General features: G+C 40.6%; 4 protein-coding genes across 6 annotated transcripts; 3 read left to right on the forward strand and 1 right to left on the reverse strand.

Annotated features, from left to right (window-relative positions):
* Positions 1 to 3,265: 3,265 nt before the first annotated feature.
* Ars2 (arsenic resistance protein 2) lies at positions 3,266 to 7,514 on the reverse strand. Of its 2 annotated transcripts, none has more exons than XM_066393767.1 (10): positions 7,144 to 7,514; positions 6,930 to 7,085; positions 6,542 to 6,757; positions 5,919 to 5,985; positions 5,704 to 5,869; positions 5,549 to 5,652; positions 4,715 to 5,487; positions 4,023 to 4,521; positions 3,583 to 3,968; positions 3,266 to 3,535 (listed from the first exon to the last, which is right to left on the reverse strand). In XM_066393767.1, exons 1-10 carry the CDS (start codon positions 7,263 to 7,265, stop codon positions 3,346 to 3,348), a joined length of 2,679 nt encoding a protein of 892 aa, XP_066249864.1. In that variant the 5' UTR covers positions 7,266 to 7,514; the 3' UTR covers positions 3,266 to 3,345. The 2 variants fall into 2 exon arrangements, with proteins under 2 accessions (XP_066249864.1, XP_066249865.1); XM_066393768.1 differs by having other exon boundaries at positions 3,267 to 3,535; positions 6,542 to 6,733.
* Positions 7,515 to 7,913: 399 nt separating this feature from the next.
* On the forward strand, positions 7,914 to 11,437 carry nompB (intraflagellar transport protein 88-like protein nompB). The gene is made up of 13 exons (XM_066394537.1): positions 7,914 to 8,123; positions 8,173 to 8,453; positions 8,506 to 8,701; positions 8,755 to 8,972; positions 9,091 to 9,225; positions 9,278 to 9,374; positions 9,440 to 9,587; positions 9,637 to 9,830; positions 9,885 to 10,071; positions 10,122 to 10,381; positions 10,434 to 10,794; positions 10,993 to 11,187; positions 11,239 to 11,437. Exons 1-13 carry the CDS (start codon positions 7,965 to 7,967, stop codon positions 11,358 to 11,360), a joined length of 2,553 nt encoding a protein of 850 aa, XP_066250634.1. The 5' UTR covers positions 7,914 to 7,964; the 3' UTR covers positions 11,361 to 11,437.
* An 860-nt stretch (positions 11,438 to 12,297) lies between these two features.
* On the forward strand, positions 12,298 to 14,651 carry LOC136411788 (uncharacterized). Of its 2 annotated transcripts, none has more exons than XM_066394501.1 (6): positions 12,298 to 12,451; positions 12,518 to 12,571; positions 12,648 to 12,773; positions 12,831 to 12,862; positions 12,916 to 12,963; positions 13,020 to 14,651. In XM_066394501.1, exons 2-6 carry the CDS (start codon positions 12,532 to 12,534, stop codon positions 14,622 to 14,624), a joined length of 1,851 nt encoding a protein of 616 aa, XP_066250598.1. In that variant the 5' UTR covers positions 12,298 to 12,451; positions 12,518 to 12,531; the 3' UTR covers positions 14,625 to 14,651. The 2 variants fall into 2 exon arrangements, with proteins under 2 accessions (XP_066250598.1, XP_066250600.1); XM_066394503.1 differs by having other exon boundaries at positions 12,651 to 12,773.
* A 438-nt stretch (positions 14,652 to 15,089) lies between these two features.
* Blos4 (biogenesis of lysosome-related organelles complex 1 subunit 4) lies at positions 15,090 to 15,757 on the forward strand. Its single transcript, XM_066394504.1, has 2 exons — positions 15,090 to 15,248; positions 15,312 to 15,757. The coding sequence occupies exons 1-2, from the start codon at positions 15,174 to 15,176 to the stop codon at positions 15,630 to 15,632; spliced, it is 396 nt and encodes a 131-aa protein (XP_066250601.1). The 5' UTR covers positions 15,090 to 15,173; the 3' UTR covers positions 15,633 to 15,757.
* The last annotated feature ends 308 nt before the right edge of the window (positions 15,758 to 16,065 follow it).

Here is a 16,065-nt window from a genome sequence, read left to right on the forward strand (position 1 = left end):
GACTCATCCGTATGCGGTGGTCTTCATTAAAAGTTCGCTGTAACTATGTATTCCGTGAACTTGAATGGCACAGCCGGTTTTCCTCGCTACGGAGTCCGTACTAATTTCTAGCCATGTCATAAAGGGATTTAATGAGCTAATATTGCACATGAGAATCAATGGTGAAATTGGTTAATATTGAAGAATATGCATTCCAGCCAAAGTACACATCATAAGAAATTCAATGATGAAATCTGGTTTGAAACCTGGCTGACTCGATGCTCATTTAGAGCTTAAGCTTTTCGTGAAATTTAATGGTGAAGGTTATAATTCCTGTTAGGTTGGTTTTTATTTTGAGCTAAGTACCAGAAGAAATTTAATGGTGTATTCGGTGATTCACCATGTGCAGTCGGATGGTGCCACACTCGAGATGCGGCAATGGGACTAAAAGATTGGGGTAAGACGAGTTTGTGGTTTAAATTAAAAAGGGGAGGTTCTGATGATGATAGCTAAAATCCGTGATAAGCTGATGCTAATTTAAGGCTTAAATTTTCCATTAAATTTAATACTGATGATGGTTAAAATTCCTGGTAAGCTGGTGCCCTTTTTAAGCTAAGTAACCCAATAAATTTAATGGTGATTTCGGTGAATTAGTATGTGCAGTTAATACTTAATAAGAAAGAGTGCTTTCCATAAAATACATATAATGATGGATTATAGCGCTCAATTGGAAGTAAAAACTTCTAAGAAATTCAATGAAGAAAATGGCTTAAAAGCTTGTCGAATTTGCAGTTATTTAGTGCTAAAGCTTTTCATAAAATTTAATGCTGATCACGATCAAATGCCCTGTTAAGTTGCTGCTAATTCTGGGCAAAAAGTGCCTGAAAAGTTTAATGATGAAACTGGTCAAAAACCGTATTGAATGACTACTAAGCAAGAACTAGATTTTTGTATGCAATTTAACGGCGATAGTGGCTGGAAGTTCTATTAAGTTAGTGCAAATTTTGCGCTAAAAATTCTATGGGGTTTAAAACCTTGTTGAGATGGTGCTCATTGATACTTAGAATTTCCTATGAAGTTTAGCGGTGATGCTGTTTAAAACCCCTATTAGGCGACTTACTGCAACCATAAACGAGGTAGCTTAGAATTGTGATCAACTTTACAATTTTGCAAATTAGACTAAAGAATGGAAACGCAAAAGTTTCGTTTTTTTCAATGATTATGAATATGTTCAAATAGTTCTAAATTAAAAAAAGTAATTCCGGCACTGTCCGGTTAAACGACCGCCCCTGGCTTTTTCTGCATTGAGATAGACATTTACTTAAACTCAATTTGAGCCCTATCCGAGTGGCTGCTGGGTAGTCGTGGGACTTCGGAGACCCGAACGTAAACGATATTGTCGAAATAAATCAAATTTTTAAAGTGCGATTCTTTCATGTTAGCTGTCGGGCAGAATCTCGGACGAACACTCATTACGTTTCTATGAAATTAACATGCAACTACGTACCAACTTTTTCGCATTATCTTCATATTATCACTCGAAATTTGATATTTTTCGCGACGGAAAGGGAGGAAACACGGAGACGCCATTAATACTGACAACCGAAACGTTATCATTTTGTTTCCAGAGAATCCATGGTAAGCTGCGTCGCTGTCGAGATTCGTTAGGCAACCAGAAATACAGTCTTGGTTTTTAAATAATCTCCCTCGTTTTTTTCCTGAAATGAACTATTTTGAAACAGACTTTTGATGATTTGGCATAACGATTGCTGATATTTTTAAGCCAAAACTCGTCCTACACCACTGGCAAATGGCTTGAAATAAACAAGTGGATAAGCGCAGATCGGGTCAGGTGGGCACATCCATACTTAGCCCGTATTAATAATCGTTTTTATGTTGGTCCTTTTCAAATTTTTGTATTTATTTTCGCTCTCAGTTCTCGTCGGATCTGAACCAGACAATTCGCAGGTGCTGCAAATCCCCATGAAATAAAATCGAATAAAAAGCGCAGTTAAATTTTAGAGGCGTCATATTTCTGCTAATTAACGCGGACAACTATGGCTTTATTCCCATAAATGATGACGCAATTATTGCGTTATGGGCCTGTTTGCAATATCGGATTCTCGGCGCTCTCGCCATTTTGTCAAGACTTTTCTCCTGCATTATACGCAAGTAATTTATCATTTTTAATCCTCGCGGAGCCTGGGAAGGAAATAATTATAAATAACGCCGCGGCCGTAATTGATTCCCGCTCCACATGACTAGGCAAATGCAAATAAATGGAATTCCATGGGATGAGTATCGCACCTGCGAGATTGTGCCCCAGGTATCTGCGACGCCCACGCGAACTCGTTCGCTACGGCAACGAACGGCCAACAACAAGTGTGTGCACGTCTCTTCTTCTCGAGCTCTTATTGTGGGTCAAATAATCTTCAAGCGGTCACAAAATAACTCCCGACCCTTCGGGGGAGCATTAAGGGCGAATCAATGAAAAATCATCCCGGCAATAATAATCTATATCACGATAATTATTGCCGGACAGAGGGGATCACGTGGAGCGATAGATTTACGACTGTACCCGGCGGGATGTTAAGTGGAGGCCGCGTGGGGGGCACCCGGGCCCCCCGGGACACGCGTATCATTTGTCGCTTCGATGATATTTCTGGACCGATTTTACGCTTCGCGGACGTGATTTATCGTTGCATTTATACCAGTTTAATGATGCTTTTGTTGTCGTTTCGTATCGATATCATAAATAATACATTCAGGTACACAGATGTGTGCGAAATTTCTTTATACCGACCTAAACTAAGTAATCGGGAGTCAATCAGAATGTCATTTAAATATTGACCATCCGAGTTTTTTTATAGGCAACCAGCAATACAATACGTCACACAATGCTGTGCATAGTTTTTCATTTGGGAAAAATTCTTTCCAACAATGTCCGCAGGGATATCAATGCGTTTGCAAGGAAAAGACGGTAGAGTAAGTGATTGAACCAATGGTGAAAATAAAAATATTTCTATACTGAATCGAGTTTTGCCATATTTTTAATCACACTTGATAAAGAGCTCTAAGATCTAAATCCACCTCACCTCAACCCTTTTTAAAGCATATAGAAACGCCTATAATAGTCTCTCATTATAAAAATAAAAAAGCGTTATTTTGCCACAATTACAAGGGTCAGCATCGTCATCTCACTTCCGAGTTGGTGACCGTTAGAAGGGAAAGTTTCATCTTCGTCTTTATTTATTTTTACGACAGATAAAAAAGAAACATTCAAAAATCCATTTTTTTATTATCCCTCAATTTATTGGAGTGACAAAAATCATTCAGAATAAAACTTCACAAAACAAAAAAAAACGCTTAAATAAACTCATCGGGTTCTCTTGGGGCATCCAAATCCCTATAATGAATAATGGGCCTTCCAAAATCGGGAGGTCCTCCCCTAGACCTGGGTGCGTAGCCCCTCGCCCTCTGCGGGAATCCTTGGTTGAAAAACGGCTGAGGCCGACCGTAGCCACCGCCTCCGTAACCACCCCCACCACCATAACCCCTGAATTATATTTTAGACTTCATTGTCTTCGAACTGTATAAACTTACCCAGGATGGTTAAAAGGCGGCTGCTCCTCCCTCTTAGGCTGCGGTGCCTCGGCCAGCATAGGCCTCTTGGCGTCCTTGAGATAATTATTGAAGAATTGCACCTCCTTCTTCACTTCTTCGATCTTCTCCGCATGTTTATTAAAGATGTGCTTGCGCACAAAGTCCGGTCCTTTGAACTTCTTGCCGGACAAAGGGCAGAGCCACTTGTCTTTGGCCAATTCACGGGTGTTGGCCTGCACGAACTTATCTACTTCCGTGTCCATGTCCTTTAATGCCATGTTGACGAGTTTGGTTTCGTTCTTGTCCTTCTCTTCGGTGGGTTTTTCTGGCAGGAAGTTGACCATTTTTATCTCAACCGGGGCTCCGATAAATTGAGTCATGTCCGTCTACATTATATCTATAATTAAAGTCTGAAATAAAAAACCTGAGAAAATACAGACCTTGGCAGTTGGGGGTGGTCCACGTGCGTGCAAAATTCCGCATCTATTAGGCATTTCGTCCTCATTGGGATACTCGCAGTGGTTGTAATAATCAACGGAATGGACAACGCGAAGGTATATAATAATGCGGTCCAACACTTTAATGAGGTTCTCGTCCCGGTCCATAGTAGACACAGCCTCCTGGTTCTCAGCAGTGGGTTCCAAGCCCAGCAACTCCTCTTCCTCAGCGCTAGCCTCCTCAATGAGATAATCGGTGATGTTATACAAAACGGGATTATTAGAAACGAGGCCGAAGGTTTGCTGTGTTTTGACTGCATCACGGTCGGGACGTCCCTCCTCAGACCACAGTCCGGCTTTAGCATCAAGATGTAAAGTCACCTTGGCAGCTATTCGGATGTCCGATCGCACCACCTGTCTGTGAGCAACGATTCCGTTCACAGGACGAATGCGCCTGCTAAGATCACGATTCACGATGGCTCCCAACTCGCACTCGCGCAACCTTTAAAACAATTTTATTGTCCAGAGAAAGAGACTCTAATTAAAGCAAAATGAAAAATTGAATATTTTGAGAAACTGCAATTCCCTTTAAGAACCTCTGTGAGAGTTGGATTTTAGGATTTGTGTCTCAATAGACATAAAATTTGCAGTAAATAAACCTTATTTTAATCTGAAAAATTTAAGCAAAAACTAACCTGATGTTATTCAAATTCCAGCAGATCTCCTTGATGTTAGCGTCCCGTTTAAAAGTTACCCATCCACGACGGAGCCATCGGCGCTCCGGCTGCGGATCCGCTAGCGCAACACGCAAAAATCCATCATATCTCGCGCAGATGGCTTCCACCTCCTGCTTGGTGATGGTAGGAGCTAAATTACGCAAAAAAATAGATGTTGTTTTGTGCAGAGCGCGCGGCTTTTCTGGCTTATCATCCGAGATAATCTCGACCTCGTCCTTGTCTTCCTCCTCAACTGTTTTTTTGTCATGTTTTTCTTCAGACACTTTTTCTTGCTTTTCCTGACCTTCTTCCTCTTCGTCATCGCTGGAGCTGGCGGAGCCAGAGGAGGAGCTGCTACTGCCCGAACGGGAACGTTTCCTTTTCTTGGTTGTTTTCTTAGTGGTAATGTCTTGCAGTTCTGGCTCATTAGTTGATTCTTCGGCAGATTTGTCTTTTTGTTCTTGGTTGGTGTTTTCATCAGTTACAGCAATTGGAGTATTTTCTTTCATCTCCTCATCTTCGTCCTTCTCAGGTTTACTTTCCTCTTCTGTAATTTCTTCTTTTGCTCCACTGTCCAAAACTTCTTCGTCAGCTTCATCTTTCTCCTCCAATTTATCCTCAGCTACAACTTTGTTTTCCTCTTCCCCCTCTTCAATTTCCTCCCCTTCTTCCCTAACATTTTCCAAACTTTTTTCCTCTGGCTCACCATTGGTCTTGGCAGCTTCCTCCCCTTTGATTTTCACTTCTGTCACCTGAACAGCAAAAAAAAGTTAATAAAACGCTGAGACTCAAGGTGTGATTATGAGAACATACAGTAGTCTCTTCCTTTTTCTTGGCATCCTCAATGGCCTTGGCTTCGCGGGCTTTTTCTGCAGCCGCTTCTTTCTCCTTCTGCTCCCTATATTTGCTCTCCATTTCTAATCAAAATAATAATCATACTAAAAATCTTTTAAACATCAATGACAGACCTTGATACTCCTTCTCCAAAAAGTCCAGATCCTCGTCAGTGCCTCCTTCCAGCTTAATTACAACAGTATCAAGTACCTTTAGCAAATTGGTAGTCTGTGCACAATCCACTGTAGTAGTCTCAAGTTTTCCAGCATTAAGAAGATCAATAAATACTTGAAGCCGGCGCTGCAAGTCTCAGTGGTAATTTACTACACTTTAAATGTAAAACACTTACTTTCAAAGCGGCTGCCTGCTCTTCTTTGCGCCTCAAAGACTCCTCTGGATGATATTTCAGCCTGAACCTAAAGACTCACAAAGTTACACTCAAAATACAAAAAAATTGTTTACAAAACAGCCACACATTACCACTCACTCGGTGTGTACCAAGACAAAAAGTTCTAAAGCACTTTCTAAGTGTTCTGAAACTAGAGCTTTTAATCTTGGGCCACGCATCCCACCTGCTACGGAACCTGGTGTATGACATGACAACCTCTCACCTGTCCTGGTCTGAGTAAAACCTGTCAAAAAATTAGCGCGCACAGGCTCGTGCATTGCGCGCACGGCCTTGAATTCAAAACGGATACCAACCATGACTGAGCTCTATGGTAGATTACTTAGAACGAGTTTAAAGAACGCGCATAGAGCCGTCAAACGCACGCGATTTATTTGCGTCGTTGCCAGATATCTGCCGCTCGGAGAAACGAGGCTGCAGAAAAAGGTCTGGGTTATTCATATCGTCACCACTGGGTGATAAGAAACTTAATGCTTCCAAGAAAAATCATCAACCATCTAACTATTCAATATAACAACCCCCTTCAAACAAATCTGGGCGGAAAATCCACTGAAAGCAAAACTTACCATTCATCATCCTTATGAGCCACAAAGAACTCATTCAACTGCTGCCTTTGAAACTCCAGCTTGTAATCGTTGTATTTTTCAATTGCATCACTGTCAGATATATTATCATCCTGAGTGGCCAAGAAAGCTTTAAATGACATCATGGGAGGCTGTTGGCCCTCTGCAGGGGGCATGGGTGGACCTGGGGGCTCTCTGAACAAAAAACTGCGTTGAAAACTAGGATACAAAGCAGAGATATCAATGAATATTGTGGACTGTTAGTAGAAAAACTCAAAAAAGGGAGATCTACAAAAAATGTTAAAAACAAATCATAATTCTCTACAGTAAAAATCACTACAAGGAAGTTGTAACAATACTACAAGGGGGATATAAGAATGAGCTTTCTAACCTATGGGGTGGTTGGTGATAGGGGTTGTAGTGATTATAATAGCCCTCTCCTCCATAATAGTCATGCCTCATTCGTTTTGGAGCAGGCTCCATGCCTGGAGAATACCCACGGTCTCTGGGTCTGTATTCTCGTGGCCTCGGACGCGGCCAAGTGTCACTAAATCAAATTACATCAGAATCAGAAAAATAAGGCCTGTATTAGAGACTTGGCTTACCGCTCTACCCAATCATCACGAGGTCTGGAGGGTCGGTCAGTACCTCGATAACTGGCTTCACCCCTTTCACCTCGAAATTTATCCCTCCTTTTCCTATCATACTCATCGTCACTATCACCCATTATATAGCTCTAATAACCCTTTTTCAAGCGTTCCACCACCCAAAAGCTTTCACCAAACCGAGCAGCAAAATGAATAAGATGGGAATTTTTGGGTTTATGATAGAAACTAGTAGATAATTTTATAGGAAACAGAACTCTAAAACCCTGCAGTTTGTTATCTTCACTTATAGATGTAAAACACAAATTATAACAATAAACAAATTGTTTCTACAAAACAAGTCGAACGATAGCAATGGATGATTTTAAAGAGAAAATGGAGGATTTTACACGTCATGTCTCATATAATCCAGAGTTATATGTTTCTCTCTCTCTTATACTATGAGTCAGAAAAAATAACCTAAGACATAATGAGGTTAAACAGCATATGAAATGAAGGAAACATAATTGACGTAGGAATTCTCTAAGAATCATTGTTAGATGGCGCGCAAATTGTGACAAACAGTTTAAGAAAAGGCGGCATTTTTAAATTAAATCTGAACATACTGAGAGACCAATTTTCTTTATTAAAATTCTTTAAGTGTACAATTCGTGATAGCGTCAAGCACTCATGATTAATCAACAAACAGTAATCCAGAAACACAAACCGCAGTGAGGAGTTATAAATTATCCGAATGTACGTCTTGCAAAAAACGCGATGCCAATGTTTGTATTGTAATAAATCCTCAATCAAACCACCTAAAACGAAGAATTACCACAAAAATGGCATCTGCAGACATCCTAGATCTCTCAAAACAATTCGAGGACTCAGAATTATCCACTGACATCAAAGAATTAAATAGTAAATCCATAATGAAGTTCCGGAACGATTTGCGTCTCTCTACTCCAAAACCTGTGCTGCATATTGGTGCTTCCACCGAGGTAAGCGTAAATGAAATATACAAACCTGACTTATAGAAATCTTAAACAGTTCCAAAGGCAACCTTCGGCAGTACCAAAAACACCCTTTAAGCCCAGTACGGGCTACAGTAGGGCGGGCACAGGATTCAAACCCACCACCAATTTCAAGAAGCCAGGCTCAGGCAAGCCTCTTACAGGGTTCAGGCCTCAGACCAATGCAGATGCGGTAAACCGTCCTATGACTGCCGTTAGAGGAGCTGGGTACACTTCGGGGGGCGGCAAGCCTTTTGATCCCCTAAACCAGGGGGCTGCAATGCAGACTCCCCCTTTAGAGCTTCAAAAAGACGATACGTTAGTTGGCAATTTTTTGTTAGTTATTCGTTTTGAATTAGGGAATTTTAAGGCCTGAAGAAAGAATGAGGCAGCAAGAGCAAAAGATCATGAATTTGGTTGAAGAATCTTGTATTGCCCAAAGTGAGGGAGATCTACGGAAGGCTCTGACCAAAGCCAAAGAAGCATCGTATAAAGAGCGAGCTTTGATTAAAATGCAGGAGCAGCATGGGCTTGGGGATCATCATAACATCGACCTCACTTATGCGGTATGGTTTTTTACATTATTCTTTAGTTGGTTGCGTAATTCATTGGTTTATAGGTTCTCTTCAATTTGGCTAATCAATATGGGGTAAACGAGTTGTTTACTGAAGCCCTAAATACCTATCAGACCATTACCAAAAACCGCATGTTCTCTAACGCCTATAGACTCAAAGTCAACATGGGGAACTTGTACTTGAAACAGGGCCACTTTCAAATGGCCGTAAAAATGTTTCGAATGGCCCTAGATCAAGTACCATCCAGCCAGAAAAATTTAAGGCAAGTCATTACGGTGTAAACGCAGTCAAATATTTAATTTTCTATAAGTTAAGCTATGGGTCATGAATATTAGGTTGCATACTCAAAACCTAAAACTATGTTTACACGGTTGTCGTAGGATCAGAATCATGCATAATATCGCCATGGTCTTTGTCAAGATGGGTCAATGGGAGGAGGCAGTTAACAGTTTGGAGTTTATCATGAGCGAGCAGGCCTGCCACAGAGCCGGACTGCATCTTGTGGTCTGCTGCAGGTTTTTTTCAATAATAAATTGCATTTTTCTTCGCTAATTGAAAAGTTTCTAGAGCTTTGGAGGATCGGGAGAGAATGAGAACCTCCTTTTCACTGCTGCTGGCGGTGCCTCTTGATGTGGAGGAGGACGACAAGTACAGTTTAGAGCAGGTTAAACTCATAGGATTTCTCTCATTTTCAAAATACATTAACTCCGTACACTAAATATAATATAGGACAGCCCTGAGGACACTCTCCTAGCATTGGCCATCCAAAACGATGATTTGCGGAAGTATGAAGCATCAAAGAAACATGATGCGGAATTCTGCATTTTAACTGCAGCCAAACTAATAGCGCCCTTCGTCGAAAACACCCTCAATGAAGGTACGTTCCTTGATTCTTCATCAGATATATAAAAGCTCGGCTTTTCCAGGCTACGACTGGTGTGTGGGGACGATTAAAAACTCTGAATACGCTCCTTTAGCTTCGGACTTGGAAATCAACAAGGCAGTCATGTTCTTGAAGCAAAACCAGCTTGCAGAAGCCATAGAAACTCTCAAGGGCTTCGAAAAAGATTCTGATATTGAGTTAAATGCGGCGACTAACTTGAGCTTCATTTACTACCTGGTTGGTTTCGGTAATTGGTTACTGTGAGTGGTTTAACTAATTATGAACCTGCAGCAAGGAGACTATGAAACTGCCCTGAGATACAGCTTCACTGTAGAGCAATGTAAGCAACCTAATGCGAATGGCTTTGTAAACTATGGAGCCTGCCTCATAACCAAAGGTCAGTTGGATAAAGCAATCCAGACCTTTCAAAAAGCATTGGAGTTGGATTCTGGCCATTTTGAGGCAATTTATAATTTAGGTATCATTGCTTGCAAGGTCTTAAAACTTCATTTAACTCAGTTATTAAAGGTCTCTGCCTTAAACGTCAAGGGCACTACATCGAAGCTCTTTCTTGCTTCCAACGTTTCACAGGCTCTTTGGCTCTACTTCCAGGAGTTGTCTGCCAAGTTGCAAATCTCCTGGAGCTAATAGGGGATGCTGAAGCGGCTATAGACACTTACCAGCAACTTTTAGGCCTTGCTCCTACCGATGCCAAGGCCCTACAGAAATTAGGGGAGCTGTTTGACCAGGAGGGAGACAAGCAGCAAGCCCATCACTATCACTCAGATGTTGTAGACCATTAAAAATTTAAAATCGCCAATTTTAACTTTCTGTTAACAGTCATTTAGGTATTACCCAGGGAATTTATCAGTAATAGAGTGGCTAGGCTCGTACTACATTGAGATGCAGGTCTTAGAGAAGGCTCTAACCTACTTTGAGAAGGCGGCGTTAATGCAACCAGGGGAACCCAAATGGAATATGATGGTCGCAGGGTGTCACAGACGCAGCGGGAACATGCACAAGGCCCTGATGCTTTACCAGGATATACATAGGCAGTTTCCAGAGAATACGGAATGTTTAAGGTTTCTGGTGAGACTCTGCAGCGATTTGGGCATGCGTGAGGCGCAGGAATATTTGCGGGAGCTAAAGAAACTGGAGAAGGCGAAGGAAGTGCGGGAGAGAGTAAACAGCAGCAGGCCGGGTAGGATTTCGGGGTTTGATTTGAAATAATCCACTTGAAATTTCCCTTTTCAGTACACTATGAGCTAATTAATGTACGAAAACTCTTTGATATGTAATAGCTTTCTACTAAAGTAATTCTCCTGCGTAATAATACTCCACGAAAAACATCAAATTGTGGATATATTGGTGAACGTAATTTATATAGGAAAATCCTTAGGTTCCAGAAGAAGCAACAGTGGCTTATCTTCGAGGGCTGGCTCGGGCTTTACCCCGGTACCAGAACACGGCTCCATTAGGAGTCCTCCACCTCTTTCGGGTACCAGCAGGAACCTGCGCAGCATGCGTTCCATGCACGCCCAAAACAGCGCCAGCAGCTCTGATTCTGGAATAGGGCATAACGCAGCCACAATCGGTGATTATTAGTGTTTTATTAGGGAAATATTGACAAAGCGGCGAATTTTAGATGCGACTTATAGCGATCCCTTAGGGTCCCTGCCGGTGAGGCCTCGGACTGGCGCAGGGAAACCCTTGGATTTTGATGATTTCGGGAACGAGGAACTGGGCGATGACCTTTTGCCCGAATAAGTTCATGTTTGTGGGTTCAATATTAAAATTACACCAAAGAAATAATCACTAACTGATAATATATTTGTTCAAAAATATTGCGTTTTTACACAAAATTACTGCAGAGCGGGATTACGTGGGATTTATTTAATCAGTGTGCATAATATGTACGTGAGCTTTCTTAAGAAAGTGATATGAGGTTGCTTATCAATTCATTTAATGTAACTATTAAAAAAAAAACATGTTACCTCATAGTGTTGTAACTTATCCTGAAGACGTGCAGTATGTCACAGATACCTGCCGATGTCCCATTGTACATTAGAAATGGACTAAACTTATACTAGTCAAAATAGATCATTTGTGATAAAAGATAAAGGTCTGTATATCATCTCGCCTAAAAACACATGGAAGTGCGAAGTAAATTATTAAGGGAAGCAAGCATGAGAAGAATGTGCAGGGTGTGGTGTCAATTCTTTGGAAGAAGAACAGACGCACACGGAGTGACTCCCACGCATCGTATGGAAGATTCATTTGATTCCCGATTTTGAAGGAGTGAAGTGCTGTCTAGACTTGTGTGTTGTCCCTACAAAATAATAACGTTCTGATATGTACATGTGGTTGTAGTTTGGATCTTTGCGGACGTATAGAATTAGGTAGCACACAGGTGTCTGGTCTAGTCTTGCTATTAATTTATGAACTAAATGCCAAAAAACAAAATCAAAATAATTATACGTATCACAGTGAAATCATTAACATATACTGTTACGCCGCTGGTCGTGTCAAAGTTTTAATAACCAACTCAAAGACATACGTTTATATCGCCATCTTTATTCACCTCCTAAACACTCCCATTATCAATTTTGATCCGTTAGTCTAGTCTTGTAGAAGACGTGCATATTATATCTTTATTTTTGTTGTCTGAACGTTACGTTCTCTCACACGCACTAGACACGTACGTAAGTCGATACACGCTCAGAGATCCAAACTACAAAATATACATAAAGTCGCGCAGCTGTTTTCAGTTACGTGACTATTCGTCCAGTCAACGTACTCAATAGCAGAATTTGAGTGTTAGGAAAAATCTACAGACGCATAATAGTGAATTTCGAATGGTAGGATTGACTTTACCGCGTTCAAGACCCCATTTTTATAAGTAAAACACTTTGAACGGATTGTAGATAATCTAAAACATATGATGGAAAGCGCGGCTCCTACTGGATTCATTATTGACGGTAAGAGCTTTGACCACGCTCCTCAAATTAGCATCTTCCTGCATGGCATAATTTTTAACTTGACTTTGTCCTTCAGCAGAATCTTTTAAATGTACTCTGTGCAACGCATCGTTCGCAAAAGAAATTAGATACAACAGCCATTTAGGCACCAAACTACACAAAAGTAACGTTAAAAAGAATCGAAAGGATTATCGCAATCATGGTAAGCGCTGCGATGCTTTCATTATCAGAAATATTAAATTTAATCTTCTCGCTTTAGGATTCGGCTATGTGTCCTCATTATCACCACAGGTACGTTGTCAAAGATCTGCCTTTTTAAAGCAATTCCTGCAACCTTCTTACAGATTAACGAGGACCCTTGCAACTACTCCGACTATAAAGGCTCCCCAGAGGTATATTTTCATCATCTTCCTATAATAATGACTAGAATCTAATCACTAAATTGCAGACTTTCCTGAAGAACCGCAGCATCAGATTGCCTGAAATCTTACATTCCTACATCATCTCGGCGATAGCCCATTGGTCAGTGGACCTGGCCCTTAATCCTACAATAATAAACTTCAAAATCAGTCTTGAGAACAGGATATCTGACTACTTCGGAAATGCAGTGGTAGAAATTATCTTCTCTGAGCTGCAGGACAAGAGTTCATATTCGGTCCTGTCTTTGATGCATTTTCAAAACGTTGAGTCCAACATCACAAGGACCATAGATTCGTTCAAAAAAGGCCCATTTAATTTCGAAAATATTTTAAGGGAAATTGGGAAGATTAAGCTTGAGCATAAACCAAATCAGAAGGTTAGCTACTGCATCTACAGCACTTGCCAGCCTGGAATAGACTTGTATGCTCCAATTACAGTGAAGTTCTGCAAGGCGTGCAGGACTGCTAAGCTTATTTGCGGATGCCAGGTCGGCATTGATAAAGACTTAGTGGTGGAAGCTCGCTATCTCAAAAAAGAGAGGTTGGCGCTGTTGAATACCTCAGACTACAATGAAAATGTATATCACTTTTATAATGATAATCTTGGTAGCTATTTCCTGCCTAAGATCTACATTTATTTCAAGCAGAAGGGACGGAAGGAATTTCTTGGGTATACTGCTAACCTTATAGCCAAGCAGTTGTGCAAAAACAATGCAGAACAAGTAGCTGAAGATTACATCCTCTACGTTTCCAACTGGGGCTTAGAAAGGAACAGACTGTATAAACTAATGAAAGAACATGTCTTGACCAGACTAGCAGGATTGCTCCTCAAGCCCTTCAGACTCACATCTTCTTTCTTGGATCGCACTTTCGCAGCCTCAATTGAAAACTTCACATTTTGGTTGCGGGCCACTAGGAGCGTTGACGTCACAGTTTTGGAGTCGCAGAGGGACTTAAGCAAGCTCATCAAGCCCTACAACCTAATCCTTGGTAGGCTGTTACAAGTAGAGGTTGAGGAGCTGGTTCCACTTTCAAAGACAGTTTTAAAAAACATAAGCAATCTTGTGTTGAAGTCGTATTTGCATGAAGAGGACCAAGGGGATGGGAGTTTTCAGTTGGAGCTGTTACAAGAGATAGGATGGAGGGCTGGTTTGGTGCCTTTGATCCTGCAGGCTGAAGATCCGGAGCGGGTTGGAACAGTGGTTGGAATTCTGGAAAACCTCAAGAAGCAGGGATTCTTCAGGCGGTACATCTTAGTCACTGAGCATGCCCAAAGTGTGCGAACTCATCAGAAGTATCTCAGCATATTTTTTAATTTAAACAACGTTTGCGACAAATTAGGCAATTCTTTCCTGGAAGAAGTTAAAATAGACTTTGCAGGGGAGAGCATTAGCTTGCAAACCATCGATCAAACCGACCCATTGTTCAAGAATACAGTAACCCCTTACGAATTTTTCTACATGATATTAGGAGAGTCGCATATGAAGCTGGACACAACCTTTCGAAAAAAAGATATACACTACAATTTAGTTCTGGAATCTCAACTATTCAACAAATTCAGGGACTTACTAAAATTGAAGGATGATAAGGGGCGAATCATGCTAAGAGGAGTTAGTCCAACACTGTTTAAATAGATTTTCTTACAATTACAGTACTATTGAAGTCCAAATATGTACAAAAATTAATATATTTTTCAATATCAAAGAAAAAAAAATTAGAACTTGTAATTTTTTTTAAATAGCACTACTTGCGACGTTGTCACATTTATTCTTGACCTAATAATAACGACAACAATGAGCAAAAGGCCAAAAAAATACGAGGAGGCAATGAATGTTTATCTATGTAGCAAATATTTACAATTAAGAGACAATCATCAAACAGGAAGATTAGGTAATAATAAAGAACCATACGAGCCCTTTGAAAATGTTTATAGATATATTCGGATATAGAAACACCACAAATTTCATTTGAAAGCAGGTATCCTTAACTTCTGAATAAATCCTCGTATTTTCTCAAACTCGTGAAGTTTCTGCAGCTGTTTTTGACACTCAAAGTGACAAGTTTGTCAAAATTATAAACAAACCAACAAACAATAATAATTATTAAACTCAAAATTTCACACAAAGCCGCTTTTTTCAAAGTAATTTACTTTCATTTAAGTCAAAAACTTCATAAAACCCATTATGGACCAAAACACCCTCCAAAAAACCGCCCAAGACTATAGTAAATTTATAACAAACACCAGCATAGACAAGAAGGTGAGACGACACTTTAATTATCCCCATTCAGCCCTCAAAATACATCTGAAAAACCTCCTCCAGCTGGAACCGATCAATACTCGCATAGAGGACTTGTTGGCCCGCATGGAGGAATTTGAAACTATGTTCACTTTCATCCAACCTGATGTTAAAGACTCCCGTGACATGTTAAAATCAATACTCGACTACAAGCCGGAATTCGAGGATTTGTGCGAAAAAATCGACTGCACTATATTCCTAATAGCGCACATCAAAAACAATCTAGACTCTTTAGAGGCAAGAATTGAAGAGGAAGAAGTTCGGTTAGGGGTGGAGGGTACAAGTAGCAAAGTTACAGAGAGGGTCACCAGCATGCTGACTCCCCTTTTTGTGAGTTATTGTTGATGATTTTTGAATTATCATTAAGGGGTTTTGTATGGTTTAGAAAAAGGCTTCTACAGAGAAGAAGGGGGGTGCCTTGATGGAGATGTTTAAGACTGGAGAATATTTTAAATGACTGTGCCAATTACGTGAGATTTTTAATAAATGTTTTGGAGAGATTGGTTCTGTTACTTCATGAATATTTCAATATTCCCTTTCGCGTGGCTGCACATAAAAGACTCGTATAGTAGGAATGTTTGTGGTACTGCAATTGTGTCTTCACATAAATCTATATAGTCAACGGGCACTTGAACACTAAACACGGAAATGATTCCACCACACTTATAAATGTGATTAAGTGTGCGGCCGAGCTTGCCCAGTCGCATCTCAAAACAAGACGTTTCCTTTTTCCTCCTTATCCTGAAAATATCTCCGCTCCTCATTTTCGATAGCCTTG

The sequence above is a fragment of the Euwallacea similis genome, chromosome 10 (assembly GCF_039881205.1).
Source record: "Euwallacea similis isolate ESF13 chromosome 10, ESF131.1, whole genome shotgun sequence".
Lineage (NCBI taxonomy): Eukaryota > Metazoa > Arthropoda > Insecta > Coleoptera > Curculionidae > Euwallacea > Euwallacea similis.